The sequence below is a fragment of the Corythoichthys intestinalis genome, chromosome 12, assembly GCF_030265065.1.
Source record: "Corythoichthys intestinalis isolate RoL2023-P3 chromosome 12, ASM3026506v1, whole genome shotgun sequence".
NCBI classification, from domain to species: Eukaryota; Metazoa; Chordata; class Actinopteri; order Syngnathiformes; family Syngnathidae; genus Corythoichthys; species Corythoichthys intestinalis.
In genome coordinates, this window is record NC_080406.1 from 8,699,421 (window position 1) to 8,724,168 (window position 24,748).

Here is a 24,748-nt window from a genome sequence, read left to right on the forward strand (position 1 = left end):
GCAGAAACTACTTATTCAGTCTTGTCTGTGTTTTCCGCCATATATATATTAAAAAAAACAGATCACAGCATTTAATTAGTGCTTTGAATGACACCAGGGCTTTCTCTCTTTTTTTTTTTTTTTTACACACAGTAGCAGCCTTTCACACAGTGCAACATTTGAACTCCTGTGCAAAATCAGTAATAATAGTCACTGTATTTTAGTCACAACGACCCATCAATAAAAATATTCAAGTAAATATTAAAGAAAACGACAAAGAAAATATTGTAGTGCAGCAGCATCTTTATCGCAATATCAATCCAGGGATCAGTTCAGTTGCAAACAAAACACCCAACTAAATTGCAATGTAGAACAAAAGTAAAATGTAGGCCTAGCCCACTAAATATGTGCAATAGAGGTTAGATCAGGCCTAAAAAATCCAGCCTGACCCGACACGGCCCGCTGGTATTGAAGCCCGACCCGGCCCAAGCCCGATCAATTAACTAGATTTGCAGGCCCAGCCCAAAAAACCCGATTTTTTTTTTTTTTTAAATAATTTGGAGTTACGCGGGGGGGAAAAAATGCAGTAGCAGCAGCAATTTATTTTCATTTCTTCGAGTTGGAAGAAAAAACACAAGTTTTCTTAATGTTTAAATAGTCTATATATTTTTATGATCATTATAAAAGCATTTACACAACGAAATAACGCTGGGAAAGTTTAATTAAAAAAAAAAAAAAAAAGCAAACTGTTTTGCAGACAAGATTCAAAAGGATCACATTTCTGTTGCCTTTGTGTGCATAAATAAAAGTCCTTCGTAACGAATTCTCAGTTGGCAGAAAAAAACGCAAATTTTCTTAATGTTTAAATAGTCTGCATATTTTTATGATCATTATAAAAGCATTTACACAACGAAATAACGCCGGGAAAGTTTAATATTAAAAAAAAAAAAAAAAAACATGCGGTTTTGCAGACACACAGAGGAGAAGATTCAAAAGGATCACATTTGTGTTGCCTTTGTGTGCATAAATAGAAGTGTCTTTCGTAACGAATCGCAAGCGCCACAGCGGGATGAGAAGCCACGGCATTCATGTGCGTGCACAAGCAAATGCACAATACAGAGAGCCTGCTCTCGGTTTTATCCCATTTTTTAAAATGTATTAGTCGGTGCGGCGGCCTGACCCGACCCGAACGTGAATGCTTAACATTTTGGGTCCGGGCACAAGATCTAACCTCTAAGAGATAGGACATAACAATGGCTGAAGCGGAGAAAGAGGGAGCGAGAAAGATTATTGATGCACCTAAGACATTGAAAGCAGACATCTGGAGACATTTTGGCTTCTACAAGGTTGGTGGGAAACTTGACCAGAGTTATGCGTGTGTAAAAAATGAAACATGAGAATAATAATACAAATGGGAAACCAAATCCGTTGCATCACCGGAATTGCGCTGGGAAGATTTTTGAACGTACTTATATATTTTAAAATGCGCTGAATCGGCAACTCAGTGCATTTTGGCATGTAGACATGGTTTAAGACAATCTCCTGCAGTTCAAACCGAGCATCACTATGGGGAAGAAAGGTGATTTGAGTGACTTTGAACGTGGCATGGTTGTTGGTGCCAGAAGGGCTGGTCTGAGTATTTCAGAAACTGCTGATCTACTGGGATTTTCACGCACAACCATCGCTAGTGTTTACAGAGAATGTCCGAAAAAGAAAAAATATCCAATGAGCGGCAGTTCTGTGGGCGGAAATGCCTTGTTGATGCCAGAGGTCAGAGGAGAATGGCCAGACTGGTTCGAGCTTATAGAAAGGCAACAGTGACTCAAATAACCACCTGTTACAACCAAGTAAGGCAGAAGAGCATCTCTGAACGCACAGTATGTCGAACTTTGAGGCAGATGGGCTACAGCAGCAGAAGACCATGCCGGGTGCCGTTCCTTTCAGCTAAGAACAGGAAACTGAGGCTACAATTTGCACAAGCTCATCGAAATTGGACAATAGAAGATTGGAAAAACGTTGCCTGGTCTGATGAGTCTCGATTTCTGCTGGGACATTCGGATGGTAGGGTCAGAATTTGGCGTCAACAACATGAAAGCATGGATCCATCCTGCCTTGTATCAACGGTTCAGGCTGGTGGTGGTGGTGGTGTAATGATGTGGGGAATATTTTCTTGGCACTCTTTGGGCCCCTTGGTACCAACTGAGCATCGTTGGAACGCCACAGCCTACCTGAGTATTGTTGCTGACCATGTCCATCCCTTTATTACCACAATGTACCCAACTTCTGATGGCTACTTTCAGCAGGATAATGCGCCATGTCATAAAGCTGGAATCATCTCAGACTGGTTTCTTGAACATGACAATGAGTTCACTGTACTCAAATAGCCTCCACAGTCACCAGATCTCAATCCAATAGAGCATCTTTGGGATGTGGCGGAACGGGAGATTCGCATCATGGATGTGCAGCCGACAAATCTGCACCAACTGTGTGATGCTATCATGTCAATATGGACCAAACTCTCTGAGGAATTCTTCCACCACCTTGTTGAATCTATGCCACGAAGAATTGAGGCCGTTCTGAAGGCAAAATGGGGTCCAACCCGTTACTAGCATGGTGTACCTAATAAAGTGGCCGGTGAGTGTATGTGTTTATTTGTACTTTAATAATGAATTTGTGAATTAATAATCATCAAAAAAAATTAATTGCAAAAAAAAAAGGAGTAAAAAATGATTAGACTAGTCGACTAATCGTTTAAAAAATGCAGACTAATCGGGAGAAAAATAATCGTTTGGGACAGCCCTAAAGCATTTTACCCCCGCCCACATCCGCCATGTGACTTTTGACGTCACCGACCCGCCCCGCACCCTGGAGCTCACCAGCAGCAGCAACAGCAGCAGGAGAAGGAGGACACGAGCTGCCGTGCCTGAGCCTCATCTCACAAGGAGGAGATCCCGAAAGCCGCCGGAGTAATAGAAGAAACCCCCCGCCCTCCCGGCTCTACACTCACGCGCACAGCCATGGCAGACAACGCCGGCTTGGAAAACCACCGCATCAAGAGCTTTAAGAACAAGGGGCGCGATGTCGAGGTGAGCCGAACCGATTGTGTGAGGCGACTTGGAGTCGTTTGCGAGCGGCTCTCGTTGGGCCTCCCTCGGCTGAGTAGCTTGCCCGGCCCCGGCTACAACTCCGGGAAAGCTAACCTCAGCAAAAGTGCTTATTAGCTTACCATTAGGACATTTTCCTGCAATTTCACTTATTAGGATAATCGCTGACTCGCTGTTAGTTCCTAAATTTGCTACTTTTTTCGAAATTACGACGTATTTAAATGGAATTTGAGCAAATGAAGCCTCGGCGATAGAGCTAGCTGTCAGTGGCTGCTAATGCTTCTAGCTAGTCGGCTGGACGCCGGTGGGAGCGGGCCTGGTCCTGTGGAATTATTTTCACATTCGCCTCGTGTACTGCCGAAACTTTTTCCGTGTTATCGTCTTTCCTGCATGTATACATCGCGTTAGCTATGAAATAGCTAACAAGCTGCTGGGAAAAATGACAAATCGCCCCACCTTTCCTCGCTCATGTTGCGAGCTAGCCAGGTGAGCTAGCTCGAGCGAGCATTCGGATTAAGCATTTTAATCACATGTTGACGTCGCCACATTACATTCACCTTCATGGTAACTGTATTTTAAACAACGAGGATCTATCTACAAAGTAACAGGCTTGTTACATCACCCGTTAACTAATCACTGGAAAAGGGACCACTACTCCATCAATCAATTTGATTTGGCAAATACTGTGTTCAAATTGATGCAAAATTGAGGTTTTCCTTGTTTCAGCCAGACTTTTTCCAGGATTTTAGTCATGAATTAATAGTTAAAAGGGTAATATCTTTGAAGAAACGCCACCACTCCTGCTGCTTCCTGATCTATTAGTAATCCTGAGATAATCCTCCAGCAGTACAATGCCTATAAAAGCAGCCTTAAACCAATCCACTCAGCCTAAAATTTGCAGTTCAATGTTCAGTACGTGCTTGTTTTGAATGTGTTTGAATGTTGGTGAGACGAGCACATGGCTGCTTTGACAGATGGACTTTGCCAATGCATTCTTGATGCTATTTCAGGCATCCTGCACGTCTAGCTTCTCCGTAGCAGCCTCTGCCTCATTGCATGTTGGCTTCAACATTTTTTCCCCGACCGTATTTTGGGGGACTTTTTTTTTGCAAACGATCCCCAGTGGCATCATGTTTTTTTGCTCCCGATCCGATCCCGATCGTTTTAGTTTTAGTATCTGCTGATCCCGATATTTCCCGATCCAATTGCTTTTTTTTGTTCCCGATTCAATTCCAATCATTCCTGATAATTTTTCCCGATCATATAGTACATTTTGGCAATGCATTAAGAAAAAAATGAATAAAACTCGGACGAATATATACATTCAACATACAGTACAAAAGTACTGTATTATGACAATAAATCCTCAAGATGGCATTTACATTATTAACATTCTTTCTGTGAGATAGATCCACGGATAGAAAGACTTGTGACTTTGTATATTGTGACTAAATATTGCCATCTAGTGTATTTGTTGAGCTTTCACTAAATGATACTGTAGCCATGCCCAAATGCATGATGGGAAAAGGAACCATGACCGTGCGTAGTGCTACCAATTGATATATCTTCTCTGCATTGGGAAATAACATAAGGTGTTAAGAAAAAGATCAATTGGAATCTTGCTTCCCCTACAATGCTTCCCATGATATTGCTAATCGTAGGGAGAGGGATTGTAAGGCTTTAGCCAATTACAAAAAGACTCCAAATGCTGCCAAAATTCACTCTACTCATTTTACGCTGCCTTTTATCTCTCTATATAGGTAAAACGGCGCCATTACAGATTGAGCGCGACAATGCGTGAGTAGGTCGTGCAGCGCATGCATTAATTGGGTTAAATATTTTAATGTAATACATTTTTAAAAAAAATAATTACCGCCGTTATCGGGATAGATTTGATGACCCTACCTTAAGCCTAAACTAAAGACTCTGGATGAGTGTAACATTATGTCTGTAGCGTTAAATACAATTAGAAAACGATTTAATAAAAATATATATTTAAAAAAGGCATGGCCGATATTTTTTTGCCGATTCCGATACTTTGAAAATGACGTGATCGGACCCGATCGATCGGCATCTCTACTTATTAGTTACCGTAATTTCACGAATATTAGGCGCACCCGTGTATAATGCGCACCCCAAATTTACTTGTAAAATCTAGGGAAAATTATTGTACCCGTTTATAACTCGCACCCTAATTTTAGCACCAATAAATAGAAGAATACAAGAAAACAGAGCTCGTGTACAGATACAGAAATGTCATTTACTGACTGGTGAAACACAGCACAAGCATAGCACATTGGTAGTTCAAAACATTACCATAAACTGACAATATTTACGGTAATAATTAGAGGTGGGAATCTTTGGGCACCTAACGATACGATTACGATTCAGAGACTCCAATTCGATTATAAATCGATTATTGATGCCCCCCTCCCCATTAGTATTTTTTTTTTTTTTTTCATGTTTTGTATATTTGTTCCAAAATTGTTAAAAAATCCTCTCCGGCTAAATAAACTTCAAATATAAATAAAAATAAAATTCAGCCCATTGAGGGGGAATTATTCAGAACGAGGAAAATCTGACGAAGAGAGCCGCAAAATGCCATTGTTTCAGTTTCTCTACTCCAGTATTTTTACAGGAAATTCATTTTATTCAAGTATTTTTTCCCCAATTGCTAAATAAATGGTATGGACATGACAAATAAGTCTTGTGCTAAATGGAATATGAAATAATAAAAATACATTTATTCATTATGACATGGCAAAATTACATAATGGTCAAAACTGTCGACTTCAACTTTACTATCGCACCTCCCGAATGATATTTTATGCCACCGTAGTTTGTCAGGCTTTTGTCATTTCCCTGCTCCGGCTTCGGAGAATGTAAACAAACCATAAGGCGTGACCGCTAGCTGACATGCTAATCCTGACCGAGTGATGTTTCAAAGTCTTCTAAGCGAAAAATCGCACAAAACTAGCCCGGATCATTTCACACAGCGGCCAGTTTGTCGATTGTCTTTGTCTGTCAGCAACCCGCCCGGCGGCGAGCAAGTTACAGCTCGTCACCTGCTGCGTGCAGGGGAGAGTGTTTGCCGGGGAAGCAGCTGGAGAATTACCGCCGGACAAACTGGCTGACGACGGAGGAGTGCGTAGCTGCCACATGGTCAACACAAATATGGCGTAAATTAATGCTTAACTACACGGCGAAGACGTAAACAGTGAGAGAGACTCATGCGAGAGCAGCTGCAGTTGTTGTGCAGCTAACATGGCAGAATGTGTCTGAGGAGAACTTTTCTACCTGTCTGTCCATGATCAAACGTATTTAAATAGTCCTTTATTTAAAGTAAGTTTTTAGTGTTTACTTGCTGCGAATACAGCCATTACAAAGTTGCAATTTCTGATGGGGTTGAAAATTTGACAGAACACCGAGCACACGAAGAGGGCAATAAGCCGAGTACAGCGCTCTCCTGGCGGGGGTGGGGTGCAATAAGACGCCGGTTGTCGGCCAAGTGGCATTCTCGGCGGACAAGGAGCATTGTCGGTCACAAATTACAAGACACCTCCGTATTAAAATGTGTGCCATGATCCCAGTATTTGACATAATACAAAACACGATGTCCAATGGTCCCACAGTTGTCACACACTTGTCTTTGCCGATCTTGGGGTGAACGGAAACTTTCTGAAACCCTATAAGGCTCACGCCTCTCCCTGGTGCAGCTACAAAAGCCTGCAGCCGTTTGGTTGCCGTGATGCAAAAAATAAACAAATAAATCTGTAAAATGAGCTGAATCCGCAGTCCATCTGCATGCTATAAAGCAATGCTGTATTGTGAGATGCTGACCCGGGTGACGTCACATTCCCATTCGTCCTAAACCCAAGATTGGAGCCGGAAGTCACTCATTTTCATGGCGCGGGATTCAAAAATTGAATATATAAAACGATCGCTTCCACACACAGCCAAGTGGTCAATTACATACAGGAGCATAAAACACCGCGTGAACTATGAAAGAAAAATGTGTTTTGCTTACATATGCACTAGGGGTGCAACGGTTCAGTTAGCCCACGGTTCGGTTTGAACCTCGGTTTTGGGATCAAGGTTTCGGTTTGCGTTTTGCTTTTTTTTTTTTTTTCTTCATAAAAAACTGCCTTTATTTTGCTTTTAATCAAAGTGAAATAAACACTTAAAACCTAAACATTTTCGACTGTTAAAATGCCTCTTAGCTCTTTGGCTAGTGTAGTGACTAACTACTGAAATACACAGTAGTAAAAAAGTTACTTGGCAAAGTAACTGGTGTTACCGTTCGTTGTCCCCCCCACCCCACCATTTTTTCAAAAAACAAAACAAAACAAAAACATAGTAACCTTTGCTATGTTTGGAGGTCATTTAATGTTGTGAATCCACTGTTAAAGTAGATAAAATTGCTCCCGTTTTTGCATTAGTTCCCTTCTGTTTACTTTCGACATGTGAAAATTTTAAAACTGTTTCATCCTTTAAAGATAGACTCAAGTCAAGATTTTGCCGATTTAGGAATATTTTAGATAAAAAATTACTTAGGTTCGCTAGGAAGGTTCACTACAACAGAGCCTTTCTGAGAAGTTTACTGCTCTAAAATGGCAGCTTTTTACTAACGCTACCGAGTCCGTCATTTCGTATGTAGTTCTATATGCATGAGCTATCTAGGCGTAGATTGTAGGCTGTCGGCTACAGTCAGGAAATATTGGAGCCACCTAGCCTAGCATCGTGTTTGCTACAGCGTCACAACAAACACTCTTCCCTCTCCGTGTCTCTGACTTTTCTGGTGTCATTCAACCAACGCACATTCTCGTTGCCGAAAAGGTGACCAAATCTGAACGGATGAAAAAAAAACAAAAACGTAATGCACGAAAAACGTGCTGATTTTGAACGTAACGTACGGCGTACACATTTAAAAATCAGTGCTCACTTGTACAAATTACGACGAGACCGTACAACTTGACAGGTATGAATTATAGTGGCCCGTCAGTAGCACTCCGTAGCACGGGACGTCCAACTATCAGTGGTCAGGGCGAAACTATGTGCTTTAGCGAAATCATCTTCGATGGCTTCGCGTGCCATTTCAGAAATGTCGGGGATTACGTTGTTGGAGAAATATGTCCGCGAGGGAACAATGTAACGCGGGTCAAGCGTTGCAAATAAATTAACGAAGCCCGCCGTGTGTTTTCACTGGTGTCGTCTTCGGGGTAGTCCTGCTCTGAAAAAGTGATATCCGTGGGTGATGCCGGTGTTTGCCATTAGCATAGGGAACAAGCGCTGAGCAATGCTTGAAAATTGTTTTATTTATTTATTTTTCAATATTTTCTCTTCCTCCGCATTGTAGTCCACAGGGAAACCGAAATGTTGCCACACCACAGATTTGAGAGAGGCCGGTGCTTCCTCAAAATTCGGTTTCTCCACTCCTCCGCTCGCCATAGCGTTTTGTTTTCTTTCTTGTTTCACTTTGCTCGTAAGCGAGAGAGGGCATTTCTCTGCTTCTATTACACAGGTGCTTGACAGCAATTGGACATTTACTTGCGGGGCGGGAATTTCTCACAACTGTGCTTCACGTCACACAGGCACACAGAGCTCGACCGATTCATTCCACAAGCGTTCGGAATAAATTAATTGCAAAACCGAAAAGGTGCGGTTCATAAAGGCGTATAGACCCCACTCACATGACGTCACAACCACGCCTCCGCACCATATTGTCCGTCTACTCGTCGTTTTGACACATTACGGCTACGTAAATTCCTCCTATTATGGCGTGTTTTTCTGCTCGTTAACATTAATAATCAAAATGGTGAAGGCGTGTGTGGCGGTTGGTTGCAGTAACATAGAAGATAGACGGAGAGACTTGAAGTTCTACCGTATTCCGAGAGACCCGGAGAGGAGAGCGAGATGGACTGCTGCAATTCGACGAGAAAACTGGGCACCAAACGATCACCACAGATTATGTAGTACGCTTTTTATATCTGGTAAGGTGCATTTAATATATATTTAGAGGGTTTTGGGCTGACAACCACAATTAAGATCATTGCTAGGCTAATCGCCGAGAACATACAGTTTCAAATTCAAGATGCTTATTTCTTCCACCATCATTACATTTTGAATAATATTTAGCTGGTACCAAGTGAAAGAAGCTGGCCTCGTCTACGGATCATCAGTTAAACGGGTGTGTCCAAACCTTTTGCAAAGGGGGCCAGATTTGGTGTGGTAAAAATGCGGGCGGCTACCTTGGCTGATTTACATAGAACAATATATTTAAACAAATTTTATCAAGCCCTTCTGTGTGGCACATTTGCTTTATTATTTTTTTTAATTCATGATTTCAACAGACTGTGGCGTTCTCTTTCGACACTTGGGCTCTTGCGAAATACTGCTGCTGTGAAATTAAACTAGCTTCAAGTTGCTATAATTTCTCGCTGCGTATCTTCCCTGTAATGTTGTCGTACATGTCAGCGTGTCTTGTCCGGTAATATCATTATCGCGTCACATCGAACTCTTTGAAAACGGTGACTGTCTCTTTGCAAATGAGGCAGACACAGTTGTTGCGTGTTTTATTGAAGAAATAGTCCAATATCCACCTATCCTTGGAGTGTCGGTCATCGCAGTCAACTTTTTATTTTTATTGATCGTCGCCATTTTAGAAAATTGGAAGTAAAGGGTCACACGGGGTAATGTTGCTTAGAGTGCTGCTCTTAAAGTTTTTCAAACTTTCGTGAGAATAGGCTGATTTTGTGTGGACAAGATAGTTGTAGATATCAGGGTAGCAGATGTCAGGCAGAGAGGGCGAAGACAGCGGGTCGAAAAATATCGATTTAGGCATCAAATATGGATCTGGCGAATGGATAGACTGAAGCTTTTCCACATAACACCTTTTATGCAACGCATCCAATGAGTTTACTGCGTCTGGAAGCACCGGGGCTTCCTTGAATTGCACTATAAATTGCACGACAAATTGAAACCATTGAGAATACGGACAATGATGGACATTATGACGGCTGAATACAGCGACACGTCATTCTGTGACATTGGGGAGTAGGGTCTATTGAACCGTACAGGGCGAACCGTACTGTTCGGCTTTGAACCGCAAACCGTTGCTCTGCTAACATGCACCTTAAGGCTAAAGCAATATGGCATCGCCAAGATAAGAAAACAAAACCGAGCAGCACCTGACACATGCATTTCACAAAGAAAAGCCTGGAATGGGCACATCACATGAGTGATAAGACCAAACACTGCTAACATGCGTGCTAAATTGTAACTACACATACAATAAGAAAATATCAGACATTGTAAATTTATGACGGGCACTATGGCGAATTTTTATCTCCTTCTCGTGTCGTCAGACGACAACTGGCATCCAGCTCGTTATGTTTTAGTCTTCAGAGACACGTCAAATTTTCGTGATCATCATCGTTGACGAAAACAACACTGCTCATAGGCTATCCCTAGTTTTTAAATTTGCAACATTAGGCCGGATCATCCCACCTGTGATTTAAATGAATGAGTCAGGCTACGGCTGGATGGATTACTAATGTTAACGTGGGCTTTTTGGAGCAAACATTTACACCGGGGTTCCTACGGGTCCTGAAAAAGTCTTAAAATGTCTTGAATTTAAAATCAGGATTATCAAGGTCTTCAATTGTGATAAATTTAATGGAAAATTGCAGTAGCTATTCAATAGCTAGACGATGCTTTTAATGCCAAGAAAATCACTGTAGTCTGCCGTCAAACTTTTTGTGCTGTGTATTCATTTGTAAGGGAACCTTGGACTTAAAGATTTGTAGGCTCTGATAAGCCACAATTGTTCCCTTTTCCTAAAATAAGTCATTAGAAACATGGGGCTAGGACTGCAGCTGTGGAATATTTTAGTAAGCGACTATTCTACTGAAAATTCCATCAATGTAATCGAGTAATCGGATGAAAATTTTTTTTTTTAAGGTAAAGAGCAATTATAAATACAGTGGTACCTCTACATACGAAGTTAATCCGTTCCAGGACCTTGTTTGTAAGTCGAAATGGTCACATGTCGAGCAGGATTTTCCCATAGGAATACATTATAATTCCATTAATTCGTTCCACAGACCAAAAACCTATACTTAATCCTTAATGAATACTGCTGGTACTATTACAAATGGATATTACACATAGCAAAACAAATGAATTATAAATCACAATCGGAATACAGCCAATATAATAGAAATAATAATAATAATTCCTGTATTAATATAACGAATCGGGTTCTAATGTGGCGGATGTTTTTTGCTGTACCTGAACGCACCGCGGGGCTGACGTGCCAGAGGGTGAGCTTGAGAGTAGAGCTGAAATGAATACTCGAGCAACTCGAGTAACTCGAGCTTAAAAACTGATCCGAGTAATTGTATTCACCTCGAGTAATCGTTTATTTTGACAGCTCTAAGTATCACGTTTTGCTCGGACTACTTTTAATGCGGGACAACGTGCTGATGTCACGCACGTGGAGGAAGAAGCAAATTAAAAAAAAAAAAAAAACTTACTGCAGTTACAAACGACGCCGACGTTGCTAAATACCAGCCCGCACGATGCTACGTTGGTAGCAGGTAGCGTCTGATGAGTCTCATAGAGATCACATGTATGTTGAACTAGATGCGAAATGACAGACTCGGCCGGGTCTGGGCAGCGTTAGTAAACAACCGCCATCTTAAAGCAGTAGAGCGCTAAGCGCTAATAAAGAGCGCTAAGCGCTAATAAATAAGATTAACGTTACTGTCACTAGCTCAAGTAACGTTAGCCCTGCGGAGGGCTAGGTTTCTATTAATTATGACCACTTTCGATGCGTGGCTAACGTGTCTTACATACAGGCTTTAACATAACATAGCGTTGTGGAGTGATGGGGGTGTAAAATAAAAACTCACTAATGCTAACTATCAATTTTAGCGCAGTAGTCATTGCTGGATAAAACACCAAGTAGCACTGGTCCCGAATGTGCTCCAATACAGCCTGTATCATACATTTATTTTGAACACTGCAAAAACTCAAAATCCTATCTGGACTTACAGTTTAGACTAACTTAAAACTTAACTAGAACTTAAAAATGGCTTGACACAAATAGAAATTCAATTGAAACACGTGGGGAAAAGTCCTAACTTTTAAGTGATGTGTGTTATCAAGCGTAACGGCATTTTTAGGTGTATATATATATATATATATATATATAATTTAATAAGATCTAAAGGTTTTTTGAGTGAAAGCAATGAAGTAGTCTTTTTTTAATTCTAGTTACATCTGAGATGCAATTGTTGGCTATTTTCAACAATATACATAAAAAATAAAGACATTGATTGACTGAAAATGGTTCAAGATTAGATGAAATGTCTTGTTTTCTCATGTATATTTATAATTGCTCTTGACCTAAAAATATATTTGTTTCATCCGATTACTCGATTAATCGATAGAATTTTCAGTCGATTACTCGATTACTAAAATATTCGATAGCTGCAGCCCTACTTAAGAGTTTCACTTTCAATTTTTTGAAACCTTGGGACCTTAATGGAAAAAAAGAGAAAAATCCAACCTTCAATACAAGTGCATTCATTCAGTGGGGAAAAAAATCCCACATAAAGAAAAAATTATTTGACATCAAATAATGTGTGTCACAATTATTAGCACCGCTGGTGTTAATAATTTGTGCAACCCCCCTTTGCCAACAAAACAAGGTCTGGGAACTGAGATGGCCATGGGAGGAGCTTGATTTTGTGTCTGGTGAACCATTTCTGTGTAGATTTGGCCATATGTTTAGATTTGGCCATCTTCAGCTTTCGGGCAACAGATTTTGATTTAAAATGTCCTGGTATTTCAAAGCATTCATGATGCCATGCACCCTAACAAGGTTCCCAGGGCCTTTGGAAGCGAAACAGTCCCACAGTATCACTGACCCACCCCCATACTTCACAGTGGGTATGAGGTGCTTTTCAGCATACGCATCTTTCGTGGCACGCCAGACCCACTTAGTGTTTGTTGCCAAAAAGCTCAATCTTGGTCTCACACAAAAATACATACACACAGTCCCAGGCTTCAACTGGGACCGTGTGCTTTGGTCAGATGAGACCAAGATTGAGCTTTTTGGTTGCATTTAGTTTTTGCATTTAGTTTTATTGCTGTGGGAGGATACACGGCACTCTAGTCTACCTCATTTCACATGGCTGAATCGATCTGATCCCTGTTAAGACCAACATAAGAAGTTTTTGTTTGAGCGAATGTTTTTTTTAATGCATTCGTCATTTATTTTATAAGTATATTTAGCCTTTTTTCTGCGAGAATGTTTCTGAAACATTTGTTAACAGCATTGTAAAAAAAAAAGTTAGCATTTTATCGCTGTTCGATGTTCCTTATCCGATTACTCGATTATTCGAACTAAATAGTTCATCGATTAATCGACTACTAAAATAATCGATAGCTGCAGCCCTACATCAAACTGTGTTTCATAGTCATACCATTTCATAGTCAATGTAGGGGTATTGTGGGTCAATATTTATAATGATCAGTGAGTGGTCCCAAACCAAGAAGTACTCCATATAGCACAGAAGTGAGGAGAGACAAGCTGGAGTAATTGCTGTATTTGTGCATCTGTTGGCTTTTGCCGTTTGAGGTCTTGTGACTTTTTCAAAGGGTTCATGTTGCTTTCCCAAATAGCCTCTTGCGTAATGTGCCCACAGTCAAAACTCAGGACGCTGCGGAGGTACCCGCCGCTGATCAACATCTTACGAGACTAAATTGATGGAGAATAACGGACCAAAAGAATCTAGACCTACTATTTTTTTTTTTTTTTTTTTTTTACAGTACTGTCTAAGCAAATCCACCGTACAACAATAAACAGAAAAACAAGCTTCTGCTGTGAATCGGAATGAGTTTATCATGAGTAGACGTCCAATCCATTTGAACTGGGAGGGTGGCAGCGAATGAACGAATCCCTCCAACTTCAAACGGATTGAACGTCTATGGCCGTCAGTAGCAGCCAATGCCAGTCAATGAGGTAATTTTGGACCATTTAAGGTCATTTACATGTTGATTTTCAGTTACTTCCTGTTGATTTGGGGGTATTTTATGGGTCACTTGCTGTTAATTTTGTGTTACAGAACAGGAAGTGACCTGGGAATAGCCCAAATGAATAGGCAGTGAATCAAACTCAACAGGAAATGACCTGCAAATGCCCTAAAATGAACAGCAAGTGACCTATAAATGTCCTGAAAATCTGACAAAATGACTGAATGCTCTGGTTTCGAATGAACGAACGTTCCCCTTTTTTTTTTTTTTTTTTTTTTTTTTTTTTAAGTCATTGACACCTTTTTAAAATGATATCTCGATTCTTGCAGGAGCATATCGATAACCTTTTGGGATACAAAGTAGGCCTGAACGTTATTGGGAAAAAACTATTGCAGCGATTTTTTGGGGGGGGGTTTGCGATATATTGGGATATTATATTACGATATTGAAAACAATATTAGGGCTGTCAAACGATTAAAATTTTTAATCGAGTTAATCACGGCTTAAAAATTAATCGTAATTAATCGCAATTCAAACCATCTCTAAAATATGCCGTATTTTTCTGTAAATTACTGTTGGAATGGAAAGATAGGACACAAGACGGATATATACATTCAACATACTGTACATATGTACTGTATTTGTTAATTATAACAATAAATCAACAAGATGGCATTAATATTAACATTCTGTTAAAGTGATCCATGGATAAAAAGACTTGTAGTTCTTAAAACATAAATGTTAGTGCAAGTTATAGAAATTTAATATTAAAACCCCTTAATGTTTTCGTTTTAAAATTTGTAAAAATTTCAATCAAAAAATAAACTAGTAGCTCGCCATTGTTGATGTCAATAATTACACGATGCTCACGGTGCTTAAACCCATAAAATCAGTCGCACCAAAGCACCAGCAGAGGGGGACAAAAAACACAAGTAACAATATTTTAAATGTTCTTTAATTAAAAAAAATTAATTGCCGCCTGTTAACGTGATAATTTTGACAGCCCTTTAAGATATATATATATATATATTTTTTTTTTTTTAAAAGAAATTTTTACTAGATGACTTGAATACCCCCCCTCCCATTTTGGGGGGGTGCTGAATGTATTTATTCAGATCTAGGACTGGAAAGCAATACAAGACATGTTTTTTCTCAATTTTTTTTCCCCAAAGTATGATTTTAAGAAATGTATTTATTTATATATATATATATATATATATATATTAGGGCTGTCAAAATTACCGCGTTAACGGGCGGTAATTATTTTTTTTAATTAATCACCTTAAAATATTTGATGCAATTAACGCACATGTCCCGCTCAGACAGATTTAAATGTCAGTAGAGTGAAATGCCCACTTGTTAATTGTGTTTTATGGAGTTTTGCCGCCCTCTGCTGGCGCTTGGGTGCGACTGATTTTATAGGCTTAAGCACCCATGAGCATTGTGTAAGTAATTATTGACATCAACAATGGCGGGCTACTAGTTTATTTTTTGATTGAAAATTTTACAAATTTTATTAAAACGAAAACATTAAGAGGGGTTTTAATATAAACTTTCTATAACTTGTACTAACATTTATCTTTTAAGAACTACAAGTCTTTTTATCCATGGATCACTTTAACAGAATGTTAATAATGTTAATGCCATCTTGTTGATTTATTGTTATAATAAACAAATACAGTCCTTGTGTACCGTATGTTGAATGTATATATCCATCTTGTGTCTTATCTTTCCGTTCCAACAATGTATTTTACAGAATATATCTAAAATTTACAGAAAAATATGGCATATTTTATAGTTTGAATTGCGATTAATTGCGATTAATTACGTTTAATTAATTTTTAAGCTGTAAGTAACTCGATTAAAAATTTTAATCGTCTGACAGCCCTAATATATATATATATATATATATATATTTTTTTTATAAATGGTTTTTAAGCACTTCAAATGCAATAATTATGATCAGTTTTAAACATAACTGTCCCACCGAATCATTTTTAAAAAAGAATAAAGTACCGTAGTAGAAAAATGCTTGGCTTTATTAAATGCTTGTGTTTACGCTTACTGTTTACATGGCTGTGACTCTTGGAGTGACATGTAGAAATTACAAACTCCTCATAATCACTTCTGGCGTTTATTTTATATGTCTGGAACCCCCCCCCCAACACACACAGACACACACGCACACATGCATTCCAGCCCGCGCTTCCTTGCAGAAACTGTTTAACAAGTTAAACGATGATTGACAGATTGCTGCCGTGTGAAGTCCGCTTCTTTGGCCAGATCAAAGCCATCGTTAACTTTAATAAGCAAGTGCCGCAGTGACAGAGCTGGGAAAGGGGGTGAGGGAGGCTGTGCGAGCGAATGGAGCAGAACAAAGGTTTGTTGATTGGAAGAAAAACAAAACAAAACTATTGCACGTCCTTGCGATGGGACTATCGCGCATGCGCACATCGCCATGACGATGTTTAAACGATATATCGTTCAGGCTTAATACAAAGTATCACAATATATCACCATTTCGATATTTTGTCACACCCCTAATCACAACTTGTCTGGAACGCCATCTAAGAAGCTTACTTGAAGTGCTATATTTCGCCAGAGGAAAAACATTCAAGGCATGTTGTCGTGTTGTGCGAGTTTATAATTGAGTGGAATGCTTTGAGAAGGCAAACATGACTCTGTCGACCTAGTGGCAACTGTCAAGATGTGGCTGGTGAGTAAAGGTGCTTCAGTGTTCACCCACAAAGTTGTAGAGTGAGGCAGTCTTAATAAAAATGCAATTAAGCCTATCAATGTATTTGAGAGGCTCACAATGTGACCTATAGTGTAATAGATATTACTCAAGAGGTAAAAAACGTGTCACCAAAAGTATTTTAAAACCCTGCATTCCTGAAAAGGAGCCAGGCTGCAAACCAATTAATATTAATGCTGCGTTCAGACCGTCCGCATTTTGTCACGCAAATACTTTTTGGTGTTCACACTATAAGTGTGACATTATCTCGAAAAGGTGCTATATCGCAGTACTTTGTAGGCTAAAAGATTATTTGAATAATGTGAGTAACTCGATTTTAAAAATAGATAGAGGAATTTTCCCCGCCTCGAGGAATCGTTTAATTTTGCCAGCTCTAAGCATGACGTTTTGCCCGGACTACTTTTAATGCGGCACAACGCGCTGACGTGACGTGCGTACAGAAATAAGACTGAGGCGGTGGATGTATTGATTTCAACTAGTGCTGCAACGATTAATTAACTCGAGTAGGGATGTCCCGATCCAGGTTTTTGCACTTCCGATCCGATACCGATATTGTTTGGCACTTGATGGCCTGTCGTGAGGAGGCAACCGTGAGGTACCCCCCCCCCCCCCCCCCCCCCCAACAGGTCCCAACCATCCCACAACCTTGGTATTGTTTATGGTGGTATTTCGCTAAATGCTTGATTAGGTTGGTTGTATTAAAACTTCTTACAGCTTTACCACCACGCTTGACTTTATTGTGGCATATGCTGTACTCTGCATCTTCGTATTTGTCGTCCTTTAAGGTGAAATGATCCCACACAGCTGACATTTTTACCGATAAAGTGGGAGACGGTAATGTAAATGTAGTGTGTTGAAGGTGTGCTGTGAAATGCGGACCGGATTTTAGGGAAACCGAAGTAAAAACCGGAATGGATTATGTCAATCTGTGCGCTGGAAAACCCGGACTGCACTTTTTTTTTTTTTTTAAAAACTGGATCGGAAGTCTGGTTCGGAATTTTTCCATGTTGGCCGATCCGATACTGACGCGCATTTTTTTTGCCCATATCAGCGATCGGAAAATTCAAATTGTCAAATTTGCCTCATGTAGATGTTTCACTGATGTAGGACATTTTGGCAGACCGCCTAGACATATTTCCTCCACACCATTCTCACCTTTTTAACCCCTGACCCATTTTCATGCCTGAATCAGGGTTCATGGGGGTTCATTTGGTCTTATGACATTCTTATGATGCCGCTCTCCAATAAAGCGTTATCGGTTAATATCTTTTGGTGTAAATATCCCATAGTAAAGTGAGGACAGCAACGGCTTATAGTTCAGTGCAGCTTATCTATGTAATGTGCTGTCTTTTTTTTTTTTATGTTCTCAGTTGTTCTTTGTGACATGTTTGTGTTCTCAGTTGTTCTTTGTGACGCATTAGGAGCGCACTGTATTTAGGGACGCCTGTGTCAATCAGCTGTGCTGGACGATTGCCTTACTTACAGCTGTGTGTGCCCTCATCTTTGTGCTCTCCAACATTTCCTGCGGTTGTATCCTACTTTTGATCTTTTTTTTTGTGCTCTAATTTCTATTGGACTTTGTTAAATTGGCGTACTGTTTGGCATGCTTCCTTTGTTGTACTTTTTATCAAATACAAACCTATTCGCTATTTCTATTTGTATCGCATATTGTATCTTGACTTAACCAGAAGTGTACGTAAAATGGTTGCCCAAGTTGGGAAATACTGCTGTACGCGAACGTTCAGGAGGTTTGTGTTTCAACATCACCTGGTGGTTAAGCGGGTTGTGTGAGAGGCTTTAATGCAAATGAAGAAGCTTAGAACACTTCCTATCCACAGTAAGGTCACTTCAGGCCGTTATCAATAAATGTTGTGTTTTTTTTCCACAGACTATGCGAAGACATCGGAATGAAGTGACGGTGGAGTTGAGAAGGGTGAGAAAACACACAGACACAAACATTGTAGGGCTGCAGCTATTGAATATTTTATTAATCGAGTAATCGACTGAAAATTCTATCGAGTAATCGGATAAAACAAATATATTTTTAGGTGAAGAGCAATTATAAATATACATGAGAAAACAAGACATTTCATCTAATCTTGAACCATTTTCAGTCAACCAATGTCTTTGTTTTCAATGTATATTGTTGAAACCAGCCAACAATTGCATCTCAGATGTAACTAGAATAAAAAAAAAAGACTTAATTCACTGCTTTCACTCAAAAAACCTGTAGATCTTAGTTTTTTTTTTTTTTTTTAATTGCAGTATTCAAAATAAATGTATGATACAGGCTGTATTGGAGCACATGAGGGACCAGTGCTTCATGGTGTTTTATCCAGCAATGACTACTGAGCTAAAATTGATAGTTAGCATTATTGAGTTTTTATTTTACACCCTCATCACTCTGCAACGCTAGGTTATGTTAAAGCCTGTATGTAAGACACGTTAGCCACGCATCGAAAGTGGTCATAATTAATAGAAACCTATCCCTCCGCGGGGCTAACGTTACGTGAGCTAATGACATTAAAGTTCATCTTATTTATTAGCGCTTAGCGCTGTTTATTAGCGCTTAGCGCTCTACTGCTTTAAGATGGCGGCTGTTTACTAACGCTGGCCAGACGCGGCCGAGTCTGTCATTTCGCATCTAGTTCAACATACATGTGATCTCTATGAGACTCATCAGATGCTACCTGCTACCAACGTAGCATCGTGCGGGCTAGTATTTAGCAACGCGGCGTCGTTTGTAGCAGCTGTCGGCTGCAGTAAGTTTTTTTTTTTTTTGCTTCTTCCTCTACGCACGGGACATCAGCGCGTTGTCCTGCATAAAAAGTAGTCCGAGCAAAACGTGATGCTTAGAGCTGTCAAAATAAACGATTACTCGAGGTGAATGAAATTACTCGGATCAGTTTTTAAACTCGAGTTACTCGAGTTGCTCGAGTATTCGTTTCAGCTCTAAAACATTGATTGAAAGGTTATTTCAAAGTACCAATGATACCGTGCCACTGTTTGATATTGAGTATGCTTGCATTTTCCAAATTTGTTTCTAGAAAGTCATCGAAATAAAAAATATGGTGTTAAAATGTTGTGGAAATCTGTACAATATCACAGTAATCTGTGTTTTGGCATCAATTTAGCATTTTTGTAATTGTAAAACAGTGATGCTTGGTGTCATTGAAGAACTTTATAGTCCACGTATCCGCGATGTGTCAGTCAATACACGCTTTGCCAACGCCCACGAACATCCGACCGACGGCCAATCAGACCAGAGAGTTGTAATTTCAGTGTTGAATATTCAAATTGGATCCAATGAGAAACCGGATTTTGCAGAAACACGAAGGAATCGATCAATTAAAATAGCTTTTTAAAAATGGTTTGTTTTGAAAGTGTTGCATTTAGTTTTATTGATTTGGGAGGATACACTGCCCTCTTGTGGCAATGGTGAGTATGACTCAATTGGCAGTGTTGCCAACTTGGCGCCTTTCTCGCTAAATCTGGCGACTTTCCAAAGCCTATTGGCGACAAATCTAGCAACTTTTTGTATTTTTTTAACTCACACTTTGCTACTTCTACCTTGTTAATCCTCTCTCTTACAATGTCCAATTGCAATGCAATATCAACCATGCAAATTAGGTGATGACGTCATTTAGCAACTTCTATAGACTCTTAGGACAGCTAATAGTTACTTTCCTTTCTGGGGGGTTGGCAACACTGTATGGCTGGATCCAGCTGTTCCCTATTAAGGCCAACATAAGGCTGTAGGTTTTTGTTTGAACTAATATGCTTATGCATTAGTAAGTTAGTTTTAGAGGTATATTTAGCAGTTTTCTGTGGAAATACATGTGTGAAGGATTTATTAAGAGAATTTATAGACTTCACTATCAGTTGACAAGACAGCTCCTACAGACATTGCGTAACTCCTTCCCGTAGGGGGCGGCCCAGGCAGATCGTTGTGGTGGCTTTAACTGTGATAAACTTAAACACTAACTGCGTTCTAACGCCGGATTTAAGTGGACACAGGACGAAAGTTTTACTGCATACAAGCAGGCAGGAGTGTCTCAAGAGTGATTTGGTTGAGGATTCAAGTAATGCTGCAATGATTAATCGATTAATTCGAGTATTCGATTAAAAGATTTGAATTAAATTTTGCTGCTCCCAGTATTCGTTTAAGTGGCGTTGCAATGGTTTATTTTGGAAGTGTTTGCATTTAGTTTAATTGATTTCGGTGGATACACTGCCTACACTGTTAAGACTAACATAAGCTAAGTTTTTGTTTGAGCTAATGTTTTTTTTTTTTTTTTTTAAATGCATTCGTAATTTAGTTTATAGGTATATTTAGCCTTTTTTTGTGGGAATATGTGTCTGAACCATTTGTTAAGAGCACTGGAAAAAAAAGTTAATAGCATTTAAACTAGCGGACTTTTGCTATGTAAATTAGCCAATTGTTCTTTTGTTGTACATAGATCCTCATTTAATTATTTATTATACCGTTTGAGGCTCAGCTCAGGTAATTTAATTTTTCATGTTCCTTATTCGATTACTCGATTATTCGAACTAATGGTTCATTGATTAATCGACTACTAAAATAATCGATAGCTGCAGCCCTAGTTTCAAGGTAATTATTATATAAAATAGCAGCATGCGTGCACTTTGGGGAAAAAAGTGAATGGAAAAAAAAATTTGCGTAACTTGAAATATTTACGTAAAATGAATGATAACTGTCCGGGTTTTGCTTTTAACCATTTGGACTGTTCCGCGTTCATACCTATAGAAATTCCGGGATTTTAGCATTGATTTACAAGAATTTTCAACTTAAAAAGCTCTTTGTTTTGTGATGGCCGCCATATTGGATTTTGTATCCATACACAATAGCGTAACTTTAAATTCAAATAATCAGGTAATTTTTGGCCAACTGCCGTTTTTTGGCAAAACTCGAGTAGTTTCGACTTTTCTATGTCCATACAAAAAACAATTCGGCTTTTACGTGTTTTATTTTATGTAACATTTCAATCTGAAAACGACGAGGGCCAGATAGCTGACAAGATGTGATGAGGCAATAGTGACATCGGAATTCAACCTAAGTTGTGATTGTATAAAAATGTCAAATTTGCTTTTGTTGAGTAAAATTAAGACTATTCTGCAGGCTTTCCTCAAGTATTACGTTTCTGATGTGAAAATTGAGTGATTTATTTGGTGTTGAAAACATGTCAAAATACCACTAAATTAAAAAAAAAGTCGCTATAACATAAATGATACGTTAAATATAGCTATTGATCCTGAAAGTATAGGTGATTATCTCTGCATTTGGTGATTTTTGTGCATCTAGCGCAAAATCTGAGAATTTTATAGCCATTTTAAGTTTTGTTATACTTGTATAAAAAATAATTCATCGGGAATTACTAGGGAGTGATTTTGAATTTTTTGATGCAGCGGCTCATGGAAACTCGTACATGCCTAAGGGTGGTGCCTGTTTTGGTTTTTGGGTGCTAGCGGCTTTAGTTTTGAAAATATTTGAATTTTAAGTTTTTGAAAATAGGCCCCCTACGGAGTGGCCTTTGCCCCGTTTCCCGTCATCTAATAGTGAAGTCTATGGAGAATTGTAAAAAAGAAAGAAAACAAACCTTAGCAATTAAGCTAGCGGGCTTTTGCTTTTGCAAGTTACTGTATGTGAATTTACTAGTACATCAAATTAACCTGTCAATTCAACTAATAATGAGTGAGATATTTAAACTCTTAATTGTTTTTTTGTTCTTTTGTTGCACTTGGATCCTCTTGGTGCTGATGGATTTCCAGGTTGAAATTAATATCATTGCTGGTTTAAGCACTTTTTTGTTTTACCTCCATAAAATTCTTCTGCAACACATTAAATGTTTGTTATCTGACGATGACTCAAATAGTGCTGCAACGATTAATCGATTAACTCGAGTAGAAAAAAGCTTGGAATCAAATTTAGCTGCTTTGAGTATTTAATTCGTAGCATTGTTAAGGTTTGTTTTGAAAGTGTTTGCTTTTAGTTTTATTGATTTGGGTGGGTACACTGCCCTCTAGTGGCAACAGTAAATATGACATAACTGATTAAAATGGCTGAATCCAGCTGATCCTTGTTAAGACCAACATAAGATAAACTTTTGTTTTAGCCATTGTTTTTTTACGCATTCGTAATTTAGTGTCTTGGTATATTTAGCCTTTTTTTGAGGTAATATGTGCTTGAACGATTTAAGAGCTTAGTAAAAAAAAAATATTAGCATTTCATAGAATTTAAGCTTTATAAGAGTTGCTTTGCAAGTTAGCCAATTGTTCTTTTGTTATACCTAGGTCTTCATTTTTTTGTAGCATTTTATATAATTTAAGCTAGCTGACTTTTGCTATGCAAGATAGCCGATTGTTATTTTGTTGGACTTTTTTTTTTTTTTTTTTTGGTTTACCGTTTGAAGCTAAGCTCAAGTGTTTTAATTTATTTTTAAATGAAAGCGCCAATCTGCATAGTTTGAAGAAACACTCAAGAATTTTATTTTGTATTCGCATGAAATGCTGTTTTACATCTCTTAAACTTGATTCTGCAACTCATTAAATGTTCCTTATCCGATGACTCTATTATTATCTACTATCATGACTGTGAATGCTCTGGTTTCGAATGAACGAACGTTCCTAGTATAAATGGATTGGGTGTCGAGGACCGTCAAGGCAGCCTTAGACTTAACTGAGACACTATTATGGTGGAAGATTTTGGTAGCAATTGTTGGTTCTAGGGCTGCAGCTATCGATTATTTTAGTAGTCGATTAATCAATGAACTAGTTCGAATAATCGAGTAATCGGATATGGAACATGAAATATTAAGATACCTGAGATGAGCCTCAAACAGTATAAAAAGAACAATTGACTAACTTGCATAACAAAAGTCCGCTAGCTTAAATGCTATAAAATACTAACTTTTTTTTTTTTTTAACAATGCTCGTAAAAAGTGGTTCAGACTCATATTCCCACAAAAAATGACTAAATATACCTTTTAACTAAATTATGAATGCATTAAAAAACATTAGCCCAAACAAAAACTTAGCTTATGTTGATCCTAACAGGGAGCTGTTGGATTCAGCCATGTAAAATAAGGCAGACCAGAGGGCAGTGTTTCCACCCTAATCTATAAAACTAAATGTAAACCATTTCAAAATAAACCATTACAATGCCACTTTAATCAAACGAATTCTCGAAGCAACAAAATTTAATTTGAACATTTTTTTCTTATCAAATACTCGAGTTAATCGATTAATCGTTGCGGCACTAGTTGGTTCCTTTTTTTTTTTTTTTTTTTTTTTTTTTTTTAATAGACATCGACACCTTTTTTAAACGATATCTCGATTCTTGCAGGAGCATATCGATAACCTTTTGGGATACAAAGTATCAGGATATATCACCATTTCGATATTTTCTCACACCCCTAGTTAACAGGTCAGCATCCTCATTGGGTTTCCGAATTAAGTAAGGCGCAACCATAAGAGGAGTTTAAGCGGGGCCCCCCTGGTGGCCGAAAAGTGTCATAGCATGTAACTGACTTTCCTGTATATATAAAAGTTGTAAAGCAATAAAACGAACAACAAAAATGAATGAAATGAACAAAAAAAGATATTTTCATAATGGGTCATAATTATTTTTCAAACAGATCATGTGACTAGGACCTTAGATGGTCATTTTCTTTGCATATTATTTAAAAAAAAAAAAAAAAAAAAAGCAATACAAATAAATACAGAGGTGGGGGCAAGCAATACAAATAAATACAGAGGTGGGGGCAATTTTATTTTTCAAATGATTTTTTCTCTGTTTTAATTCTTTTTTTTATTTATTTATTTTTTTTATTTTATTTTTTTTTTGATTGAA

General features: G+C 38.7%; 1 protein-coding gene across 3 annotated transcripts in view; it reads left to right on the top strand.

Annotated features, from left to right (window-relative positions):
- Window positions 1-2,847: 2,847 nt before the first annotated feature.
- kpna3 (karyopherin alpha 3 (importin alpha 4)) overlaps window positions 2,848-24,748 on the top strand; it is a 49,045-nt gene continuing 27,144 nt past the window's right edge. The window contains exons 1-2 of one of the 3 annotated variants that reach the window (XM_057852334.1): window positions 2,848-3,065; window positions 18,767-18,811. In XM_057852334.1, coding sequence (XP_057708317.1) covers window positions 2,997-3,065; window positions 18,767-18,811 — 114 coding nt within the window. In that variant the 5' untranslated portion in view covers window positions 2,848-2,996. Of the gene's footprint in view, window positions 3,066-18,296; window positions 18,406-18,436; window positions 18,627-18,766; window positions 18,812-24,748 lie in introns of those variants that run through there. The other 2 variants (XM_057852336.1, XM_057852335.1) reach the window with 2 other exon arrangements.